General features: G+C 35.9%; 1 protein-coding gene across 1 annotated transcript; it reads left to right on the plus strand.

Annotated features, from left to right (window-relative positions):
• Window positions 1-401: 401 nt before the first annotated feature.
• Window positions 402-20839, plus strand: LOC120630037 (mutS protein homolog 5-like). The gene is made up of 18 exons (XM_039899166.1): window positions 402-496; window positions 976-1045; window positions 3097-3165; window positions 4082-4286; window positions 5325-5553; window positions 5833-6003; window positions 6836-6974; window positions 7813-7875; window positions 8569-8673; window positions 10721-10817; window positions 12810-13000; window positions 13815-13860; window positions 14602-14740; window positions 15643-15863; window positions 16414-16559; window positions 17817-18029; window positions 18941-19096; window positions 20744-20839. The coding sequence occupies exons 1-18, from the start codon at window positions 402-404 to the stop codon at window positions 20837-20839; spliced, it is 2451 nt and encodes an 816-aa protein (XP_039755100.1).
• Window positions 20840-22009: the final 1170 nt, after the last annotated feature.

Below are 22009 nucleotides of genomic sequence, written 5' to 3' on the forward strand. Positions count from 1 at the left end.
CAATATTTTCGGTGTGTTTTATATAAGCTAATTAGGAAATAAAAAATTACGTTAATATACTTATTTAAATCTAGATAACGTATGAGTGCCTTTTAGAAAAGAAATGAGAAAGAGAGATAAGAAATGCATAATTTATTTATTAAATTAAAATTATTTAAATACATTTTACTATTATAAAATATTTATATATATTAATAAAGTTATTTGTACTTAAATTGATGTTAGTTACTATAAAAGATTTATTTTTACGTGTGGCTGTTTGGATTATGCACACACCTTTACATAAATAAAAAAAAAAGAATGGCGCTAAATTGTTTAATTTTTTCAAGTTTTTTTCCTGATTCTGAAATTCAATTCCCTCTTTAGTTCCATTAAAATCTTACCTTATTTTGGTAATAAAAATGGATTTAAATGATGGATCCACGTCTGCACTGGGTCATTTAACGACTGAAGGAACATCTAGCAATGTTGTAATTGCTAAGTGTACCCGTCACAAGTAAGCAGGATTTCTATTTCATATTATAATAAGAATTAGCTATAATATTTTACCAATTTGCTAATAATTGACTTTAGTTTCCCCCCTAAGGTCCTTTCTAAATATTGGAGAAAGATTATTTTTTTAAGTCAGTAACGACGGAGTAGTGACGTTCTTACTTAACTAGCTTTTTTAAAGTTAGTGTAAATTTTAAAAAGCTAGTTAAGTAAGAACGTCACTTATTTAAGCTTCAGCGGTGAAGAGAAACATCTTGAGGAAACCTCCTTGATAGTTCTCTATAATGTTTCTCTAAAACTATCCATCCGCACATGGCCAGCGTGGTAAACCGCAGTAGGTAACCCTTCTCTATCTGAGAGGAGACTCGTACCTTGGAGTTGACCGGTGATATGGAATGGGTTGATAATTAGTTGTTAGTATTTACCAGAGTCACAACTAACTTCCAAATTCGTAGTCCTATACCTACTTATGCTTTTTTATAGCAATGAAAGAGCTACATCGACTGAACAAACCACAGATAGGGATTCCACGGAAGAGTCTGATGCTGAAGAGGTATGTATCATTATATCAACCGATGGACGTGTAGGGATTGCTCCAGCTATTTCTAGGGGGGACTACAAATTGTTATTTCACTCAGGGTGGGCGTGATAACTGTTAGTTATTAAGGAACACTATGGAAGATTTTTGAGAGGCAAGACTTCAGTATTGCTTAACCTAACACCTGGGAGTATGTCGACGGCACCTGAAATTTTCCCCTTTAGTGTCAAACAATAATTTTGTTTGTTTTCGTTGCCTCATCTGGTTATTTGCCGCCATAATTATATGTGTAATGTGTATACTACAGTTCACCGACATGTTTGTATACTCATGGATTGTACCGGCGCGCAAGCAATGCCGATCCAGCGCGGCCTTCAGCAGCCGATGCGGGCAGAGGGTGGGCTCGGCGATCCCCAAACCACAGCTATTCAGTGCCGGCGGCTGAGTTAACTCACTATGAAAATATTAAATTTATGGTTTTACCGTGCACGTATAACAATATTTACAAGTTAAGTAACCGCGCCGTGTACGTAGGCTTTACAGCGCTCGTAAGTATAACAAACACCTATTTCGTATGGTTGAACAGGCTCAAAAGAACTAGAGCCGTAAAGTGGCAGTGACCCCAAAAAGTCATTGCTTAATCTTAGGTAATCAAGTCACGCGAAACAACCACAATATGGTCGAATACACAACAAAGTTTATTTCGTGTTACATGTTTCGACTGGCTACCTGTTTTATATCAGAATGGTAAAGAAAAAACCAATATATGACCAATTTACGCTACTATATAACAGAATAATTGTATATGATTGTTAGTAGTTTACATTAATTATGGGTAATTTCATGTATGTTTATATTTTATTTGTAGTTATATGTAATATATTTATATAATTTTAAATCTTATTTATTGCACCACCTACCTCTATTCTATGTTTTTCCTTTTACGCCATTGGTTGCCTGGAAGAAATCGCTATAATAAGCGATAAGGCCACCAAATTGTACTCTCTTGATATGTATTTATATCTCTGTAACTACTTTTTTTCTTTCATGTACAATAAAAGTGTAAATAAAAAAAAAATCAAAACAGTAATAATCAAAAAACTTACATGAGATCTTAATATTAAATATACAAAATTATTACAAATTAGAATTTCTGCCTCCAGGCAGCCCTACATGGAGTTTAATATCAATCTTCTAAATTGAAGAGTCGTATCTATTTGATAATGCCTTCAGAATGCTGTTATTGCTTAACCACGTTCTTTTCATCAGGGATGCTTTTTTTTTATGCGACACTACAAATAACGCCATCTAGCCCAAAAATAAGCATAGCTTGTGTTATTGGTGCTTAGATGACTGATGAACATTTTTATGAATAATATACATAAATGCTTATAATATACAAATATAAACAGCCTGCTATTCTTCTAATGGCAAAGAAAGACATCAATGTGGCCCTCGCGAACATTTCTGATGCACTACAATAACGTGGTAAGCCCAACAGCATGGCCCAATTAATCAACTCTTTAAATAAATGTTGGAAGCTGCAGTCAAGTTCCCTTATACGCCTCGTACGCAGTGGCGTGCGCTGTTTCTTGCCAGGGTATGCATATAGTAGGAAAATTGTATAAAATGGCATATATATAGCTAAGTATATACAAATTTTAGGGTAGGCAGTACTGTACTGATGTATGAAGTGCACGCCACTGCTCGTACATTCTGCCAATCCGCACTTAGCCGGCGTGGTAAACTACGGCCTTAAACCTTCTCATTCTGAGAGGAGAGCCGCGCCCTGTAGTGGGCCGATATGTGGTTAAAGACGTTTATTTTTCTCAAAAGAAATTACAATTTCACTCAATGAGAATATTTACAACTTATTTCATGTAGGTAATATTAAAACTACAAACTACGGCACGTACGAAACAATCAAAAATTATGTAAAAAAAACTTGAGGGTAAAATTATAAATAAATACTTCATACTGTCATACGTAGCCAGGACCGCACTCAGATTTTGTCAATTACAAAAGTTATGAGGTATGATGATGATGTATGCATTCATGCATTCCAGCGTCTTCTAACAGTATGCTGCAGATCTGGGAAGCTCGGCGCTGCTTCTTACACTTTGCAAACTGGAGAGGTTAGCTTTGATATTTCTAAACAAACAACTCTTCCTAACTAGCTGAAAGAGGCGTCGGGGGAAGTACCTACTACCACAGTGCTTATTTCTGCCGCATAACAGCAATCTAAACAGGATTGTTGCAATTTTACAAATTTTAAAATGCATATCAACATTTTTCGGAGCCTGTGACTCTCTGGCGTTAACGTTTCCTACTAGATGACGCTACAGTCGCTATAAGACTGATGTTAAAGGCATATATTAATTGGTAGATGGTAGGAGAGCCGTAGCCGTAGATTGCCAGTTTTAAAATTTATAAAATTGATAATTCCTCCAAGTGTAGGTAAAAACACTAATCAAAAAATTATAAAATTAGGATTGTAGCATTACTATGTTGCGATCTTAAGGTAATTACAGTCACATGAGCCTTATCAAGTTGAGGAAAGGGTGCCACGTTGCAGGACGTGTTCCTTACATGCCCTGCGAAGTGTTGGTTTGCGTGTAGGCGATGGTTTTCCACTCATCATCAGGTGGCCCATCTGGTCCGTTAATTACTACATTAAAGAAAAAAGAAAATATTAGATACTGCGAGAATGTTGAATAGAAGCAGGCGTTACTTTGCGGAATTCTATGATATATTATGAACATTAAGCTTAGTTTGCTATAGTCCGCGAAAAGCAGGAGAATCTGTGTAATTATAAATTACACCATACAGATTCTGCTCTGTCTGTTTTCGGCATCGTAGTTTCTTAACAAATGATCCGATTGAAACATGATGTTAAAGGTGAATTTTAGTCGGGAGCTTAGCTTCTCAGCTATGCTAGGAACACTTCCGACTAATGTTACTAAACAACTTACTACTGCGCCAGGAAAGTCGTCAGAATTTTAAACGGATTATTCCATTAAAATAAGAATTCTTCTCCGTCATTTTCAACAGCTCCAAATCCTGGAAGAGATAGTAGATCGCCCTCCGGAACACCAGATCTTTATATCCCTATTCAACCAAATGGATCCAGTCAAACTGATCCTTGACGGAAAGTCACAAAGTACTTTCGTGAACGCCGTAAAAAGAGTTGTCTTAGCCAATGACACTAATCAGAATACAAAGTGCCAACTTGCGTTTATATCAGCTAAAGAATATAGTAAGTGTTTTTTCCTTCTCCTTGATAATAGACACCATTCTAATTATTATAAACCAGTTGCCCGCGGCTTTGTACGCGGTTTTTTGTTTTTCGTGAATCCTTTCGGGCATCCTAAAATGAAAACATATATGAGGTTTAAGGTTTAGTTTTAAATTTACGAATATATTGTTATAGCCATCTTCTCAATACCGTGTACACATTTTTCATGTAATGTACGCATCATAAGTGTCATCTATGGACCTACTTGAGTAAAGATTTGATTGTGACTTTGACTTTGAAAAGTTTGGGAATAATCGAGTTATTTAATCCGATCTTAAAACTATCATCCTTTTTTTCACATCCTGCCTGGTCAGTTTTGGAGAGCTCTGGAAACTCCGAGTGCTCGAATCGTGTATGAACTTTATATGAACTTTATAATACCAAATGCCTTGTTCTAAATAAAAATAGAAGGAATTACATGAAGAGCCCAAATCTCCTTTCTTTTCCGGTCCATTATATGAATAGATTCCGAAACTCCTAATATAACCCTAACCTAGTTCTTAAATTAGTCCATGAGCAAATTTAGTCTTTTAGCCTAAATCAAAACAAATCTAGAAAGTCGGAATTCTGGTCATATCTCTAAAATTCGTTCCTCATCTATGTTTCCACTAGTTTAATTGATTCCCTATCATCTCATCATCATCATTACCGGCCCACGATAGGGCGAGGGTTTCCTCTCAGATTGAGAAGGGTTCAGGCCGTAGACCACACCTCTTTATGGAGAATTCTCAGGCATGCAGGTTTCCTCCCGATGTTTTCACCGTTAAATCATGTGATATTTAACTGCGTAAATTAAAAACGCTCATAGCTCCGAAAAGTAAGTGGTGGGATCGAACTTGGATCCCCATAAGGAAGCCGAAGCCTTAGGTAAAAGCCTCTAAGCTATCACCGCTTATGTATCATCTACAATAAAAAGCCAAGTCTTAATACTTGTTTACGATAACGCGAAAATGATCAATAATGAAAAGTAATAGTATAATTTTTATCCTATATCAAAAGATTTCGAAGCATGCAAGCGTCGCATCTACTCTCTCGCTCTGCCCCATGAACCGGCAAACTGCTCAGACGAGGAACGCATAATATTCCTTCGGACCTTGATAGACTTCTCCCAGACACAAACAGTGCATGCCCTGGGCGCAATGCTGAGATACCTGGACCTTAACTGGTCCAATCTAATCATGGATTTGCATGGAAAGCCCCAGTGCCTTAGTTTGACCAGGATATCTTTGTAAGTAATGTATTTTGTGTAACATGCAACATATCTTCGACTTAAAATTTGTATAGTCTCATATTATGTTTGACCTATTTCGACCATTAAATCGCTGATAAATGTTGAGTTTCCATTTTGTCCATATCACTCCACTCCGGATTCTAATTAGCATTATATAAAAAGAATAATTGCTTATATAGACACAGAACTTATGGCAAATTAAATGGACAATTATTTCACCATAAGTTCTGTGTCGTATCGATCAATTCCATCTTTAATTAAACTCTATTTCACCAGAGCTGATATAGTAGCAATAGATGAAGACACCTATCGGGGACTACAAATCTTCAGCTCTCTCTCGCATCCCAGTGGCTTTAAGAAAGGCGTGCACGGAAGTAACAAGGAGGGGTTAAGTCTTTATCAGCTCTTCAGTAAATGCTCCTCGAAAGTTGGGCATCAGAGAATGAAGTAAGTAAACCATGTTCGCAGAAATTATCGGAGCCATTTTCTTTATATCATTTACGCGTCGGTAAACGAAGATGACTTCGGTCATGGAGAACCATAAGCAGTTACAAAGAAGTGGATTAGTATGAAACGGTCTTGCATTCATCAATAACCTTTAACGGTCCACTTAAAGTGAGTAAAAGCTTCTGCCAACGGAAGGGTTTGCCCATATTCATCACGCTGAGCACACGGGTTGGCGATCGTAGTAGATGCTACTACCATCTAGCATCGTACGCTGTCCGTTCTCCATTTTATAATCTTAGTCACCTCGTACGACACGGTGGTACCAACTGTATCCTGATCTGCCGTCAAAACATGGCAATCCAGTAGTCAGCATTTAAGAAAGCATTCTTACCTATGTGTGTTATTTCTAATCTAATGAACACTGTTACACTGAGAGTTCTAAATGTAATTCTGAAGGCTCTAAGCTATCCTCAACATAGCATACAGCTCCAAACTCGGAGTATTAATAGTTCAAGGAGCCACGTGTGTGCCAGATTACGGGGCCAGGGAAAAACTGGCGAATATACCAAAATTCTTTTTCAGGTTTTGCTGTTTATCATGTAAGCCACAAAAGTGTAAGATAGCTATAGTAATTGAGTGATATTAATTATTTGTGTAGAAGTTTTAATCTTTCGTAATCTTTCGCACCATTCATCTTTATTTCACAATTCTATATATAATATAGACTACGTGTAACCGAATATAAAAAAGTTATGTTTCGTTGTTGTGTTTTAACTTATTTTTTAATGTCAAGATTTTGACAAAATTATTAAATATAACAAGAACTTGCTAGGATTCTCATGCGACAACCAACGAAAGACATAGAGACGCTAAGGCGCCGCCAGGATGTGGTGGCGTATTTCATGAAGCCCCAGAGCGACTCCGTCGTGAGGAACATCTGCGCTTCTCTCAGGTTCATCAAGAATGTTAATGTGAGGCTGGTCACTAATAATAAATAAATATACTACGACAATACACACATCGCCATCTAGCCCCAAAGTATGTGTTATGGGTGCTAAGATGACTGATTTATATTTTTATGAATAATGTACATAAATACATATAAAATACAGATAAATACCCAAACACTGAAAAACATTCATGTTTATCACACAAACATTTTCCAGTTGTGGGAATCGAACCCACGGCCTTAGACTCAAAAAGCAGGGTCGCTGCCAACTGCGCCAATCGGCCGTCACTTTTCTTTTTAATAAATTTGTAGCCCGCGTTTATTACGGTTCTTTACAAATCCCATGTAAACTGTTTGTTTTGATGGAGAAAAAAGTAACCTATGATACTTACCGTTCTTTTAACTAAATCAAGTTTATTGGTTGCTAAGTTAGGGCGTGATTCAAAGACAAACACACACTATCGCATTATTAATATTTCTAAGCACTAGAAGTGTCCTCGTTTGTTTTGGTTATTTCAAAAACCCTGTTAAATTTCCCGGGATAAAAAGTATCTGTAGTACATCTTTAAATTCGACGAATAAACTAGTTCTATGAAAAACTTCAGCGTGCTCGTTTTTTGAAACCGTACCCGTAGGGTTTACGGTTGGTTTTCCGGGATAAAAAGTTTCCAAGTTTATTTTATGCTCACTTCTCCAGGATACCAGCTATCTCTGAGCCGAATTTCAACAATATACATAACGAACACTTTAACATTAAATAGATACGTAAAATGTGTGACGTTGTGACGATTTCAATCTTAGTATAAAATTAAGTACTTTCCTATGACTTCTCTTATAACCCTGTGATATTTCTGTTGCAGGGAATTCTAACTAAAATAAAAGCTTTGTCTGCGAAAGCTTACCAGTGGAAATCCCTTTATAATGTTAGTATTACCAATATTATTAGGTTATTTATCATCTTGTGCAGGGCTCTGGGCACCGTTAAAGGTACGGAGGAGCGAGGCGCTAGGACTTCTGTACTTCAAAAAAATCAAGAAAGATAATTTTTTAATAGTCTGTGCAGTGGTGTCACGGCTGTCCCCACATTTTGAAATATTGTGTGCGAATCACCAAGCTCAGGCATCCCACTGTTGGGCAGCTTTATTTTTTTTTTATTCCGTGTTAAAATTTATTATTTATTATGATTTTATTAGAGGATGTTTTATTTTTCGCTAGTAAGTTCGCTTCTGGCTTACGGTTGGGAATCCCTGGTCTGGGGCCCGGTGGTTTTTTGTGGTAACGTCAAATATAATATTTAAAAAAAATTATACATTTTAGGTAAAAAAAAAAGATTACGACGAGTCATACAATAAAATTGTATTATTGACTTAATAAAACATGAGTTTTTAATATTTTAAATTTTTCTAACTACTTAATAATTTGATGTTATTTTTCTATTTTATTTATTTATTTATTTAAGAGCACTAACATTGGGGTTTAGTAAATGGTATATGAAAAAAATTTGTGGATTTGCAACTTCTGGTGTACCGGCGCGGGACAGTCAGAGATATATGATTGAGAAGGTTGTTTTTATAGATTTTAATTAGCATAAATATACAAAATTTTATTTTTATCAGACTCTCTACAACGTGGTTCTCATATGTGAAATATGTGATAATGTTGGACAAAAGATACAATATCTGGAACAATTGGCCAATTTTGATACTAACAAGTTGTATGAGGTCAGTATAACATCTATTTCACAAAATGTTAGTATCTCACTGCCATTCTAAGTTTACTATTATCAGTAGACCTCTATATAAATAATGTTTGTTGATGTTTTAATTTTAGTTGAAGTAGGTACCTAGAGCTTTTTGCAGTGGCGTGCATACGGTGCGCAAAGGGTATACGGATGATATAAAGTCGAGAAAGTCCACAGTACGAGTTATAAAAACTTAAGGGTACTAGGCCCGTAGTAGTAATTTATATCTCTTTAATACCTTTTTAATAAATCTGGGCTGCAGATTTTCAGCTTTTTATATCTGCAAAAAAATTCAAAATTCAAAATTCAAAAATGCTTTATTCATGAAGACCTTATCACAGGCACTTATGAAGCGTTCATACATTTAACATGTTACACTCATGTTAGTGGTGGTGATAACTGCATCGGTTAACTTAAAACTAAAGCTACGAAGGTTCCAAGCGTTTTTTTTTTTGTTATCACCATCTCACAGTCGAGTTCATATTTAGCTATGACGTTAGAGCAATTCATACCCAAGCTTTTTTATCATACATGTAATCCTTAATATAATAAAATAGGATTTTTCTATAAGCTTGCGTTTTATATTACTTTTGAACACATTGAGAGACATCTTAAGGATTTCATCTGGTAATTTGTTATAAAATGATATAAATTTACCCTTAAATGAATTACTTATTTAATGCAGCCTAGTAAACTGCACTACACGTATATTTTTACTTCTAATATTAATATTGTTACAGTCAACTTTGGTTTTAAATTTTCAAATATGCACTGATTCGGAAACGTCATAATTTTGGCTTCTCTAAATTTATCTCTTAAAGACTCTATGTCCTGTATGGACGCCACTGGCTTTTGAGACGGATCTCGCTCGGGGAAGTACTAGGGCTAGAGGTTTGGTTGCCGGTGTACTCAGGTACGGGCAGATAAAGCTTAACACCTACGCCTGAGGTTGACTGTCACAGGGCACTCTTCCGGACGTGTTGAGCATGCAGTCCAATGCATAGCTCTGTTTATATGCGATGGTTAAAAACCATGGGACATCTGCATTGGCGTGCATAGAGGGTATGCACAGGGTATACTAGACTACATAGAATAAGTAAGTCATTTAAAGGAAATTGTATTCAATTTAACAATAAATTACCAGTTGATATCTTGGAAATGTCTCTGAAAAAGTTCAAAGTTTGTACTAAACGTAAGCTTATAGAAAAGTCCTATTATAGTATTAAGGACAACGTCAACGTCAGACAAATGCTTGGGTGTAAATTATTGCTCTAACCAGGTTGCTTCTTTAATAGTTTTTAAATGACAATGTGAGATGGTGATGACGAAAAAAAAAATAACAACGGGCTAAGTTTGTTGTGGGCTTCTTCTTAGACCAAGGCGCGTTTGGAACCGTCGTAGCTTTAATTTTAAGTTGACGAATTTATTTATAAGCCTACCCTCAAGTATCTATAACTCGTACTGGAGATTGTCTTCATTTTTTATCATCTGCATACCCTGTGCATACCCTCTATCCACGAAACTTGACATCTGCTTTTTCGTTCAAGTTTCACATGTTTGCATGTGTGTGTGTGTATGTATGCATGTGTGTGTGTGTGTGTGTGTGTGTGTGTGTGTGTGTGTGTGTGTGTGTGTGTGTGTGTGTACCCTCTTATAACTATTGAAAGGCTTGACCGGGGTTTCCGAAGAGTTTCACCAAACTTAGATTTCCTGAAAATTTGAAAAAGTTGTAACGTTTCACGTTTTTGTGACATCAAAAAAATTCAACATACCACATTTTAATAAGTTTCACCCAAAAATTACGCTCAGGCAGATATGGCTTGTTTTAATATGTTTAATTGCAATCATTACTTTTGCTACGTGGTTAATCCGGTACTGGATAAGACCGCCTTTGCACGCCCTATTTTCTATTTTTAGTGTCTTCTTTATATGTGTTTACTTCGTATAAAATGTGTGTACAATAAAATTCTCAAAAAACAAACAAACACTTTAAAAACATAATTAATAACGTCAAAATGATGCTACAGATGGCGCTATACATGAATAGAATTATCGACTTTGATCTATCTAAGTCAGAAGGAAAATTCACAGTGAAGGCTGGCGTAGACGCTGATCTAGATTTAAGTGAGTCTTAATAAAATTCTTATTTATAAATGCAGATGTTGAAAAAATGCGTTATAAGTTAGGTAAAACACATGAAGGTGTTACTAAATTAAAAAAAGCGATATTATGCCCTATTTATGTTACATTTTATAGACATTTAATTACCGATTTTATAGTTATTTAGATATTTTTTTTTAGTTATTATTATTATTATTATTTTTGCTGCTTTCATAAGGTTGAAAATTAATTTTTTTTTATCTTTTACGTCACTATTCAGGGAAATGCGTATAAAAAAATTCCAGACTACCTATAATGGTTCTTTCTGTAAGCGGCACTGGATTTCTAAATAATTTATTTTTATGGAAGTGTAATTTACAGAAGCTGAAGTCTACATAAATCATTAAAAAACAGAATGAATGCGAGAACAATCGCGTCACAAACCTTTATCCTCAAGAAAAACCTTAAATCACTACAGATAAAGCTTAGATTTGCGTAATTTCAATTTGAATTTCGATCATAGGATTTTCTTGCGACTTTTTATTATTATTTTTGAATAATTTTTTAGTGTTATTGTCAGAATGTGACTCTACCGCCGGTTCGGAAGGCAGATTCTTCAGAGAAGAAGCCGGCAAGAAACACAGCAGTTGCTCTTTTCCAACATAATTTTACAATTTAACAATCTTTGTTCTATTTTGTGTGAGATGAAAGCGGAGCGGCTTGCTTCCAGGCAACCTTGTCATTAGGAAATTCATCAATAGTTTAGTAACCTCGATGAACTAAATGTGTTTATACATTCTTTAAACTTATGTTATAGTAAATCTAATATTATCTTCGGTATCATGTTATAAACGCATATACTCAGAACCACAAAGGTTTCCTGCATTTCATCATAATCACATTCATCAGTCATCTTAATACCCATAACACAAGCTATGCTTATTTTGGGGCTAGATGGCGATATTTGTCAAATTTTAATTTTAATTCTTTTATTTGCATAAAACATTGTAGGCATACATGTCTAGTCATAATATATGACATGCAAATCTTAATTTAAACAAATTCATTTATGTAGTAACCAAAAGAACATCAAAATAAACAAAATCAGAATATGTCGGCTGAATATAATAAAAATGTCATTAATTTTACTGTATGGAATAATAAATTCGTAATCATGGATTTCAATTAAAAAAAACCATATAAATTAAATTAGTACCTAAATAAATTATATTTTACTATCCAAGAACTCTCTTGCCGAATAATAGCATTTATCAACCAACCAGTCACGTAATTTTGGCCTGAATTTCAAAAATGGCAAATCTTTAATAGCTATAGACAATTTGTTGTAAATCAAAATCATATTATGATGACAACTTTTAGAACTGAGTGCTGATTAACATGGTATTGAAAGGGACGGGTATTGGAATCGATTGGGACCTTCAAGAAACTAGTGAAGGATCATTATTTGTCTCTATCAGCCGAACATCGCTGAAGCGGATCATTTTAAGTGTGTAATTTTAATTATTAATGTGTTTCATATAAATTGAGTATGTTAAATGTTATCTATATTATTGTTATGAAATATATATATGTATATATATTTCATTTATATATTTGTATAATTTTAAATCTTATTTATTGCACCACCTACCTCTTTTCTATGTTTTTTCCTTTTACGCCATTGGTTGCCTGGAAGAAATCGCTATGTAGCGATAAGGCCAACAAATTGTACTCTCTTAATATGTATTTATATCTCTGTTACTACTTTTTTTCTTTGGTGTACAATAAAAGTGTATTCATTCATTCATTGAAAGGCATATTTCCGCAAATTTAAAAAAAATACCTTCTGTATCTATTTACGAAGCATGCTGATTCTAAGATGTAGATACCTGGCAGCGTTAGTAATTTGAGAGATTTAAAGAGCGGCTCGCATGATTGCATAGGACCTTTATTTCTCCTCTGCGAGGCGACCCGTGCCCTATAGTGGGTCGCTAAGGTCTGACATGGTGCTCGTAGAAAAGCAAACCATGGGCAGTCTCCGCGGGCTGATGTCGGAGACGGCGCGGGTGGAGTTGGAGCGCTTGCCCGCGTGCGTGCAGGAGTGCACGATGCTGTACATGCCTCACCTGGGCTACTTGCTGGGCGTCAAGGCCTGGGACGACGCCCTCACTATGGAGCAAAAGGAACTGCCGGATATGAGGTTTATGGTATGAAATTATTCATTTGACGGCCGACTGGCGCAGTGGGCAGCGACCCTGCTTTCTGAGTCCAAGGCCGTGGGTTCGTTTCCCACAACTGGAAAACGTTTGTGTGATGAGCATAAGTATTTTTCAGTGTCTGGGTGTTTATATGTATTATGTAAGTATTTATGTATATATAATTCATGAAAATATTCATCAATCATCTTAGTACCCATAACACAAGCTACGCTTACTTTGGGGCTAGATGGCGATGTGCGTATTGTCGTAGTATATTTATTATTTATTATTAATTATATTCTGTCTGTCTGTCTGTGACGTCGTATTTCCCGGATGGACAAATTTTGATTTTGTTTTATTTGTTTGAAAGATGTAATTCTAATGTTAGTCGGGAGTGTTCTTAGATGTCCAACGACGCGCTCCGCATTTTGTTAAAAAAGGCGAGGTATTGCAGTGCGTCGGGCATGTTTGCCGACGCCGGAGTCCCGGACTTCTACGCTGAGCTTCGTAAAAGAATTGCGAATTTCTGGGAAACCGTCCAAAATTCCAATAATAAGCTCATTAGAATCATCGCTCGGGCATCCCCTGAAAACGTATTTTTTAAACATTTTCATACAAAGCAAATGTTAAAAAAATACGTAGCCAAAACAAAATAAAGTTATTTTTTTACAACCACCTCAATATTGTTATCAAATGAAAGACCTAAGACTAGTAGAATATGCACTATATTAAAATACAGGGTTTTTTTAAATTTCAAATTTAACTATTTCGAATTATTTTTTAATCATCTTTTTGGTAATAAGTTTTGTTTTTGCTTTTTCAGTTTCAAAACAATGATTACATACACTACAAAAGCAGAGGCTGTGAAGGTACGTATTTACATATATTCAAATGTATAAACTGTTCTAATATTGCTATCTCCTCCTTAGTCGCGTAATTTGAATGTTTATTTATTTATTCAATAACAATGTCATATAGATTACATATTTATTATATTTTCAAAAAAAGAATGTCCATCTAATGTTTACATTTGAAATGGAACCCTGTGAGAGCTTGAGAAGTGGACTGATTATTTTCATTATTAAATAATCTCATTTAGGAAGTCGTTTATTTTATAATAAACTTTCTCCAGCAAGTAATGTTTTAAGAATTTTGTAAATAAGTTTTTACTTTCTTTCCCTTTTATGTGTTCCGGGATTTTATTGTGATTTTTTGTGCACATGGGGTTTGGGCCGGTGCTGTGGATTTTTAATTTAGATGGCGGTAGGACCAAGTTGTGTTGGCGCATGCGCCGCAATGTCTTGGAGTTTAAAAAAAGAATCAGGATGTTTTCTTACAAATTTGCATGTTGCTATCTCGCTGCGATAAATGCATTCAATGGAACCCGTATAGCACAATTAATAGATATAGATGCCTTCAGTAACTTATGTGAAAAATATTAAATATATATTCAACTCACGAAAATTGTTTTAATTTTAGGTGCCCCTAAAATTATACACCGGTAATGCATGTATTATTTCACGGGCGCCTGGAAAAATCCCAAGCGTAACGGGGTATGTTACATCTAGATTCCTGAGTGTAGAAACTAAATTATTTAAGCATCCTTCCAGAATTAGACGTGATGATAGGAGACATGTACCCTGAAATAGTGGCCCACGAGACCCGCATCATGATGAAACTAACTTCCACTATTCTGGAGAATTTGCATACCCTCGCGGCTGCCATTGACAAATGCGCTGAATTGGACTGGTGAGTCAAAACACTTCAATAATCTGATGTCTCCCGTAATGTTTCTAGAATCTATACTTTAATACTTAATGTTATTTCAGTGTCTCCCGCAGAACAGAACCAGACAGGAAATTTACCATTCCTGTCCATACTTTCCCCTGTAATAGCAAATGATTAAAATGAATATCTTAAAACGCGAGGACAGAGCGGGAGCGACATTCGAACACACAAACAAATTCAAATTACATACACACTTACATACATTGCACCCGTGCGAAGCCAGGGCGAGTCGCCAGTTATTGATAAATTATATATTTAAAAAAATCGAAGGGAAAATACAATAATATAATGAAATAAAAAGGATTTAAACAAAAATTGGTATAGTGGTAGCTGATATTCCGGGTCAACATATAGGATATTTTTTATCCCGATAAACAATAAGTTTCCTCAGCGAAACGGGATCAAAATTTTTATCCATTTTACTTCATATCTCCGAACCGATTTAATAATATATTTTTTTATTTTAAAGTGTATAAAACATGTGGCAGTAGTAGGTATCTAATTTGAATGAAGATCTCATAAATATTGTCGGAGATAAAGGACATAACTCTTCACAAATAACAGCAAGTAGCAAGGCATATGGAACACGAATAGATGCGTACCATACTACTTAATATCATAAATGCGAAAGTTTGTGAGGGTGGATGTATGTATGTATGTATCAACTAAAATAATGACAACTTACTAACTCACTATACCAAGTAAAATAATAGTAGGTACAAAGCTAGCCACGATGATTATGATGTTAGCATCAGATCTATTCTAGCTTCTCGATTGACTCATACGCGGGCGAAGTCGCGAGGGTCCGCTAGTAATAGAATAAAAAGGAAGAAATCTGATGAAACTATGATATTTATCCACAGCCTAATAAGCATATCGAAAGTGTGCAAGGAGTACAGTTTCGTAAAACCGACGCTTACCACAGACAAGGTAATAAGCATAGAGCAAGGCAAACACCCGCTGTACATCACTACTATCGACAACTTCGTGCCCAATGACGTCGAGTGCAGCCTGGAGGCGGGCTATGTGAAGATCTTGACCGGACCCAACTCCAGTGGGAAATCGGTTTATATGAAACAAATTGGTAAGTAAGGACAGTAAACATGCCTAGTTATATAAAATAAATATTAACTACAAAGCATTATTTTTAACTTTATTTATTAAAATAGTTTTGTATCTTCTTCTTCTTCTATCTTTTTGCTTTAACTTTTCTTTTTTCTAACTTTCCTAAGGTAATTTTGGACCAACCAATGCATAAGTTTAAAGACATTTATTACAGCGGGGTTACTATACTTACAATTGATGAATTTCTTAATGACCAGGTTGCTTGGAAGCATCCGGCTCCGCTTTCATCTCTCACAAGATAGAAAAATGAATGTTAAAATGTAAATTGTTGATGTTGGAAAAGAGCAACTGCTGAGTTTCTTGCCGGCTTCTTCTCGGCAGAATCTGCCTTCCGAAACTGTGGTACTAAAAACAGACAAAAAGTCACTTGACAGACTTGACGTTTCAAAAGTGCTTATATTGGCCTACTTAAAATAAGCTACGACCAAAGCCTTTTACCAGGCCAGAGAAAATTCAGAAATTGCTCCGGCCGCAGTCAATGGTTTGAATATAAAAAAGGCGATTTCCAGGTCTGATAGTATACCTGGCACACATAGGCAGCTTCGTGCCAGCTGAATCGGCGACCATTGGCATAGTGAGCCACATCTACTCGCGGATACAGTCCACGGAGTGCGTCGCCGCTCACATGTCCGCCTTCCTCATTGACTTGAGACAGGTGAGGGCCCAAATAACTTCACCACCTTTACCCGTTCTGTTATATATTTCCCCATAATGTTTATTATTAGATCATGTATCTGAGCGGTGCAGAAACAGATTACACGCAGGAGACGTTACGTAACATTATTTCAAAAAATATATTGGTACTACGACAATATACACACCTAGCTCCAAAGTAAGCGTAGCTTGTGTTATGGGTACTAAGATGACAAGAATATTTTTAAGAAGGCACTGAAAACCTGATGTTCATCACACAAACATTTTCCAGTTGTGGATATCGAACCCACGGCCTTGGACTCAGAAAACAGGGTCGCTGCGCACTGCGCCAACCGGCTGTCCAAAACTATAAATGAGATAGATAGATAAAGTCTTTATTGCACAAATTAAAAGCGGAAACAAGAAATAATAAAACAATAAAAAAATATATATATAAGATGCGCAAAGGCGGTCTTATCGCTTTAAGCGATCTCCTCCAGACAACCCTTTATGGTAGAGAATTAGGTTAGGGAAAACGGGATAGTGCAACCAGTGATACAATTAAGTTAAATACATATAATTATAATATAAACATTCATATGAATATATATAATATATATATATTATATATATACATATGAATATATATATATAAACATACAAAAGAACAAACATACACTATATCATATTAGATAAATAAAATTCTTTTAGTCGATTTTTAAATATGTTTACTGTCTGCGACTGTCTTATATCTCTCGGCAATTCATTCCACAGATTTACTACTTTTACAGTAAATGAGTTACCATACGCCATCGTACGACTGGCAGGAACGTGCAACCTTATCATTTAGCCGTAATGAGATAGGTGGCGTCGAAAAACAACGAAGCAATTGCCACTATAGACGACATTGGATAGAAGCAGGCGTTACTTTGTGAAAAACCATGATAAATATTGTGAAATTTAAGCTTAATTTGCTATACTCCGCGAAAAGCAGGAGAATGTGTACGGAAAAATTTATAATTTCTCTAATTCTTATATTCCGCACCAAACAGATCTTCGGCAATGTACTACGCATGTCTCGCTCGAAACCGGAGCGCGTCCTCAGGAGATGTAGACTTTACAATTATTCATTGTAAAGTCAACATCTGTTTAGTGTCGAGTATAAGAATTGGAGAAATTATAAATAACACCATGCAGATTCTCCTGCTTTTCGCGGAGTACAGCACATTAGGCTCAAGTTTCATAATGTGCCATAGACGTCGCTTGCCCCTTGTCCAAGATGTCGCTGGCAGTGCGCGAGGCGTCCAGCCACTCGCTGGTGCTGGCGGACGAGTTCGGCAAGGGCACGGCGCAAGCGGACGGCCTGGCGCTACTGGCCGCGTGCCTCAACACGCTGCTCTGCCGCGGTGCGCACTGCCCACACTTGCTACTGTCCACGCACTTCCTCGACCTCGGCGACTACATCGTGGACACGCCATTCGTCCGCTTCTTAGTGAGATTCCCTTCACACCAGTGGCGTGCATATAGGGTACGCACTGGGTATGCAGATGATATAAAGTGAAGACAATCTCCAGTACGAGTTATTAAATCTAAAGGGTAGGCTTGTTACGATGCGCGCGCGCACACCGTCACGAAAAACCGACACCCTGAAGTTAGCTATAGTCAACAATTTTGTTTTTCAATAACAGGTCTGACACTGTACACTTTGAATTGTCAAAGTCTGCGGGCTCATTCCGGCGATTTAATTGATTCAATTGTACAAATAAAAATCTCAAATTTTAATGATGAGACTTTGTTTTCCGATAATGAGATAACTAGATAATGCGTTATAATTTAACCTTGAAAACAAACTAACTAACTTTAAAATATCTTCTAACCTTAAATTTTTTATAACTCATACTAGAGATTTTAAAAATTTCATTTCATTTATTTAATAAATTTCATTTCATTTATTTCATTTCATTTTTTCATTTTATATCATCTGCCTACTATGTGCATACCTTCTATGCACGCCACTGCGTACCACCACGCTGTTGGCTAATGACTGATAGTTCAAAACAGTTTTCTTAATATTTCCACAAATTTTATTTCGTTACGTTGAGCGTTCGCGTCTCAATCCATAATTGGCGCCATCTTTTTCTTCTTTTTTTTCACGGCATATGTACCAAAGAGGAAACAAACATACAATTTATATTCAAGCTAATATAAATTACTTAATTATTGTTGTAACTATTTAAATAATCTATATTAAATAATTATTGTCCAAATAAATCTTATTGAAATGGGTTTTTTTAACGCTATCCTCAGTAAATTTGTAGTCAACGTGAATAAAACTTACGGATGTAATCGCAGTATCAGATATAACCTGTTACTGCGCCTATATTGTATAGCTACTTACCGCAGCGGTTCGAGCACGTACTGCAAGGCGGCGAGCCCGTGTTCCTGTTTCGTGTAGCGCAGGGCGCGGCGGAGCGCAGCTTTGCCCACGCGGTGGCGGAAGCCAGCGGCATCGACCCACGCGTGGTGGGCCGGGCTAAGGAGGTCTACGACGCTATGAAGGTAAATTCATGTATAACCATTTTTTTTTCAAATTTACAGGTAAACTTTCATGGATGGCCATCGGCTGGCATTCCTGAATTCACATCAGATGGTATTTATTTATTATTTATCTTCTATCTATATATATAAAAGAGAAAGTGTGTGGGTATGTTCCGTATAGGCTCCGAAACGGCTGGACCGATTTCAATGAAACTTTCAGGGAATCTCCGTATTGACCTGGCGAGTAATCCTGTAAAGTTTGGTGATTATCGGAGCACTCCTATTTTTGAACTGTCAAATACAGCTTTTATGATGATATTCTATTGTTGGGTGCACATGGGTGAAGTTAATGATCTTCACCCGCTCGAGAAGAGAATAGAAGAGAATGAATTCGGAGAGAAATAAATGTTTTAATATATTATGAGACTTAAATTAGAAATTTAGTGATGTAAGTTTATTGTTTAAATAAAATAAAGCAAAATCTAGTCCGGCGAAGCGGGCTGGGTACGCTAGTGTACCATAAATTGTGATTGTGAACATATGATGCTAGAAGTTTACAAAGGAAAGGTATTTGGTGACATGCGGACCTCAATTTTCCTCACGACTTTCTTCCCGGTATTACACTGAGTATTGCAAAAGAAGGCAGGTTTTTTTACTTTAGGCTGGGATTGTCTTAGTATCCCATTCATCAGCCTCTCGAGTCTTTATATGTTCGTCAGTTCTCAGCAGCTTAGATACAAGATTTTTTGAAGTAAAACTTCTCTACGCACACCGGTGACTGAGTGAATAGCGCGTGCTACGTGCGCGTTACGAAAAGTGTGATCGGGCGAAACGAACGGAAGTTAGAAAATAGAATAGAAAATAAAAAATATTTATTAGAAAAACTCAGTACGATAAGTCTTTGGAATCCTGACCCCTTATCAAGGAAATCCCATATCTTAGGGGGCCAGAGCAGTTCAGAGGGAGATATAAGTTAGTGAAGATCGAAAGTTACGTTTCGTTTCGAGTTACATGGGGAGTTTTCGTATGTTACTGTTGGGGCAAAATAGTGAGGTACGAACACACATTTTCTTCCTCTCTTTCTCTCATAGCCAGTTACGTAATTCTCAGACACTTTGTAGACCAATTTTGTGTATCACACTGTAGGAGCAAGAGTGTAAAATAATTTATGTATATATGGTACATACATGAACATATAGATAAAGCTACAGAAGCGTCTCATCGTGTCGAATACTCAGTGTTATACTCAGTGTAAGCGGTGATAGCGCATTGGGTAGGAGCTTGACTTCACTTTCCGGGGGCAGAGTTCGAATCCCAGCACGCACCTCTGAATTTTCTAAGTTATGTGCGTTTTAAGAAATTAAAATATCACTTGCTTCAACGGTGAAGGAAAACATCGTGAGGAAACATGCCTGAGAAAATGTTCTCAAAGGTGTGTGCAGTCCACCAATCCGCACTGCGTGTTGGACTACGACCTTAACCCTTTCTCAGTGTGGGAGGAGACGGAGAATCGGCCCTTCGTGCCACTACAACCATCTACTGCGATCGCCAACCTGTCCCAGCCTGGTGAATAAGGGAGTAGCCCCCCAAACCCTCTCGATCGGAGTAGCCTTTTGTCCAACCGTGGACTGTTATGGACTGCTGAGGATGATAATTATATAATTTCAGAATAACACTCTACCGCCACCCGACAAGAAAATAACATCGAAACTCAAAAATGTCACCGAAATAATCAAAAACACGCTTCTCGCGGAAGATATTTAATTATATAAAATTCGTTTAATATTAAAAACACATTGATATTCAATTTGCTTAGCACTAGCAACAATATATTATATATAATAATATAAAATTTCATTTTTAATTTGTAAAGAAAAATTAACTACCTTCAACTTACGAACTAGCATTATATAATGACTCGTTTGATATATTTAATTATTATATAAAAGTAACAAAATATTTAAATAAATAATTGCAAAAATCCTTTTTTTTTAAACCCGCACTTTTTTCAAGTCAGGCTGTGTGTTATTTTTGATTTAACTGAATACAATGCAAATATTAACGTTTTATAATTAGGGTAAATTTTTCAATGAGGAAATAATTTCACCGTTACATAGATGTTCTATTCTTACGTATTACATCCAATTTATTCTTCAGTGAAATGTTATTTGACAACTGAAAGATTGGCTTACTTAAAATGTGATATACTTTGTAGAGTTTTGTGACCTAAAGAACTATACTCAAATTTTTATGACATTCTAGGTTCAGTATCTTTATTGGTAGAATATTATGATAAGCATTAATCAAATAACAGCTATAAATAAACTTAATTTAAAAAATATATATATTTAGGTTTTTAATATCTACATAAGTGAACCCAGTATTATCACAAAATAATTATATTTATACATACTGCAATATTAGCAACCCTTTCAGGTACATAATCAAAATTAAAACTACGCAATATGCAATGCCAAGTTTTATTAAATTAAGACAATAAAAAAAATGCTTCACGAGAACCTCAAGGAATGCGATGCGCAATTTAAATAAAAATATTTTCCACATAATTACATAAATATTCAAAAAGGTGATCTTTCATTGAACGGACTTTCGTCAAAATATATCGTAAGTCGACTACCGATAACATCAGATCAGAGTTCGCTTACATGAACGTGTTCGTGTGACGTTGCACCAAACAAAGTTTATTTATATAATTATGGTGAATATCACTCACTACTGTTTAAAATCTAAAATTCTAATTAAACTTATATACTTTTCACTCATACGAAAGCTTATAAGAATGTCACAACACAAGAACGCATTTATTATCACTTAATAGTGCTGATTCTGTCACACACACATCCTGAACCATTGAACCAGATGTCTAAAAGCAAGTTCTGCATGCTACGCACACATACAAAATGTGTGAACACA

The sequence above is a fragment of the Pararge aegeria genome, chromosome 2 (genome assembly GCF_905163445.1).
Source record: "Pararge aegeria chromosome 2, ilParAegt1.1, whole genome shotgun sequence".
NCBI lineage: Eukaryota > Metazoa > Arthropoda > Insecta > Lepidoptera > Nymphalidae > Pararge > Pararge aegeria.

What these genes read in the sequence shown, in the direction of transcription:
- LOC120630037 (XM_039899166.1), top strand. Translation starts at nt 402, where the DNA reads ATGGATTTAAATGATGGATCCACGTCTGCACTGGGTCATTTAACGACT. An exon ending in CAAAAGCAGAGGCTGTGAAG is followed by an intron (nt 13,861 to 14,601) that starts GTACGTATTTAC and finishes GCATCCTTCCAG; the next exon opens with AATTAGACGTGATGATAGGA. An exon ending in GGTTTATATGAAACAAATTG is followed by an intron (nt 15,864 to 16,413) that starts GTAAGTAAGGAC and finishes GGCGATTTCCAG; the next exon opens with GTCTGATAGTATACCTGGCA.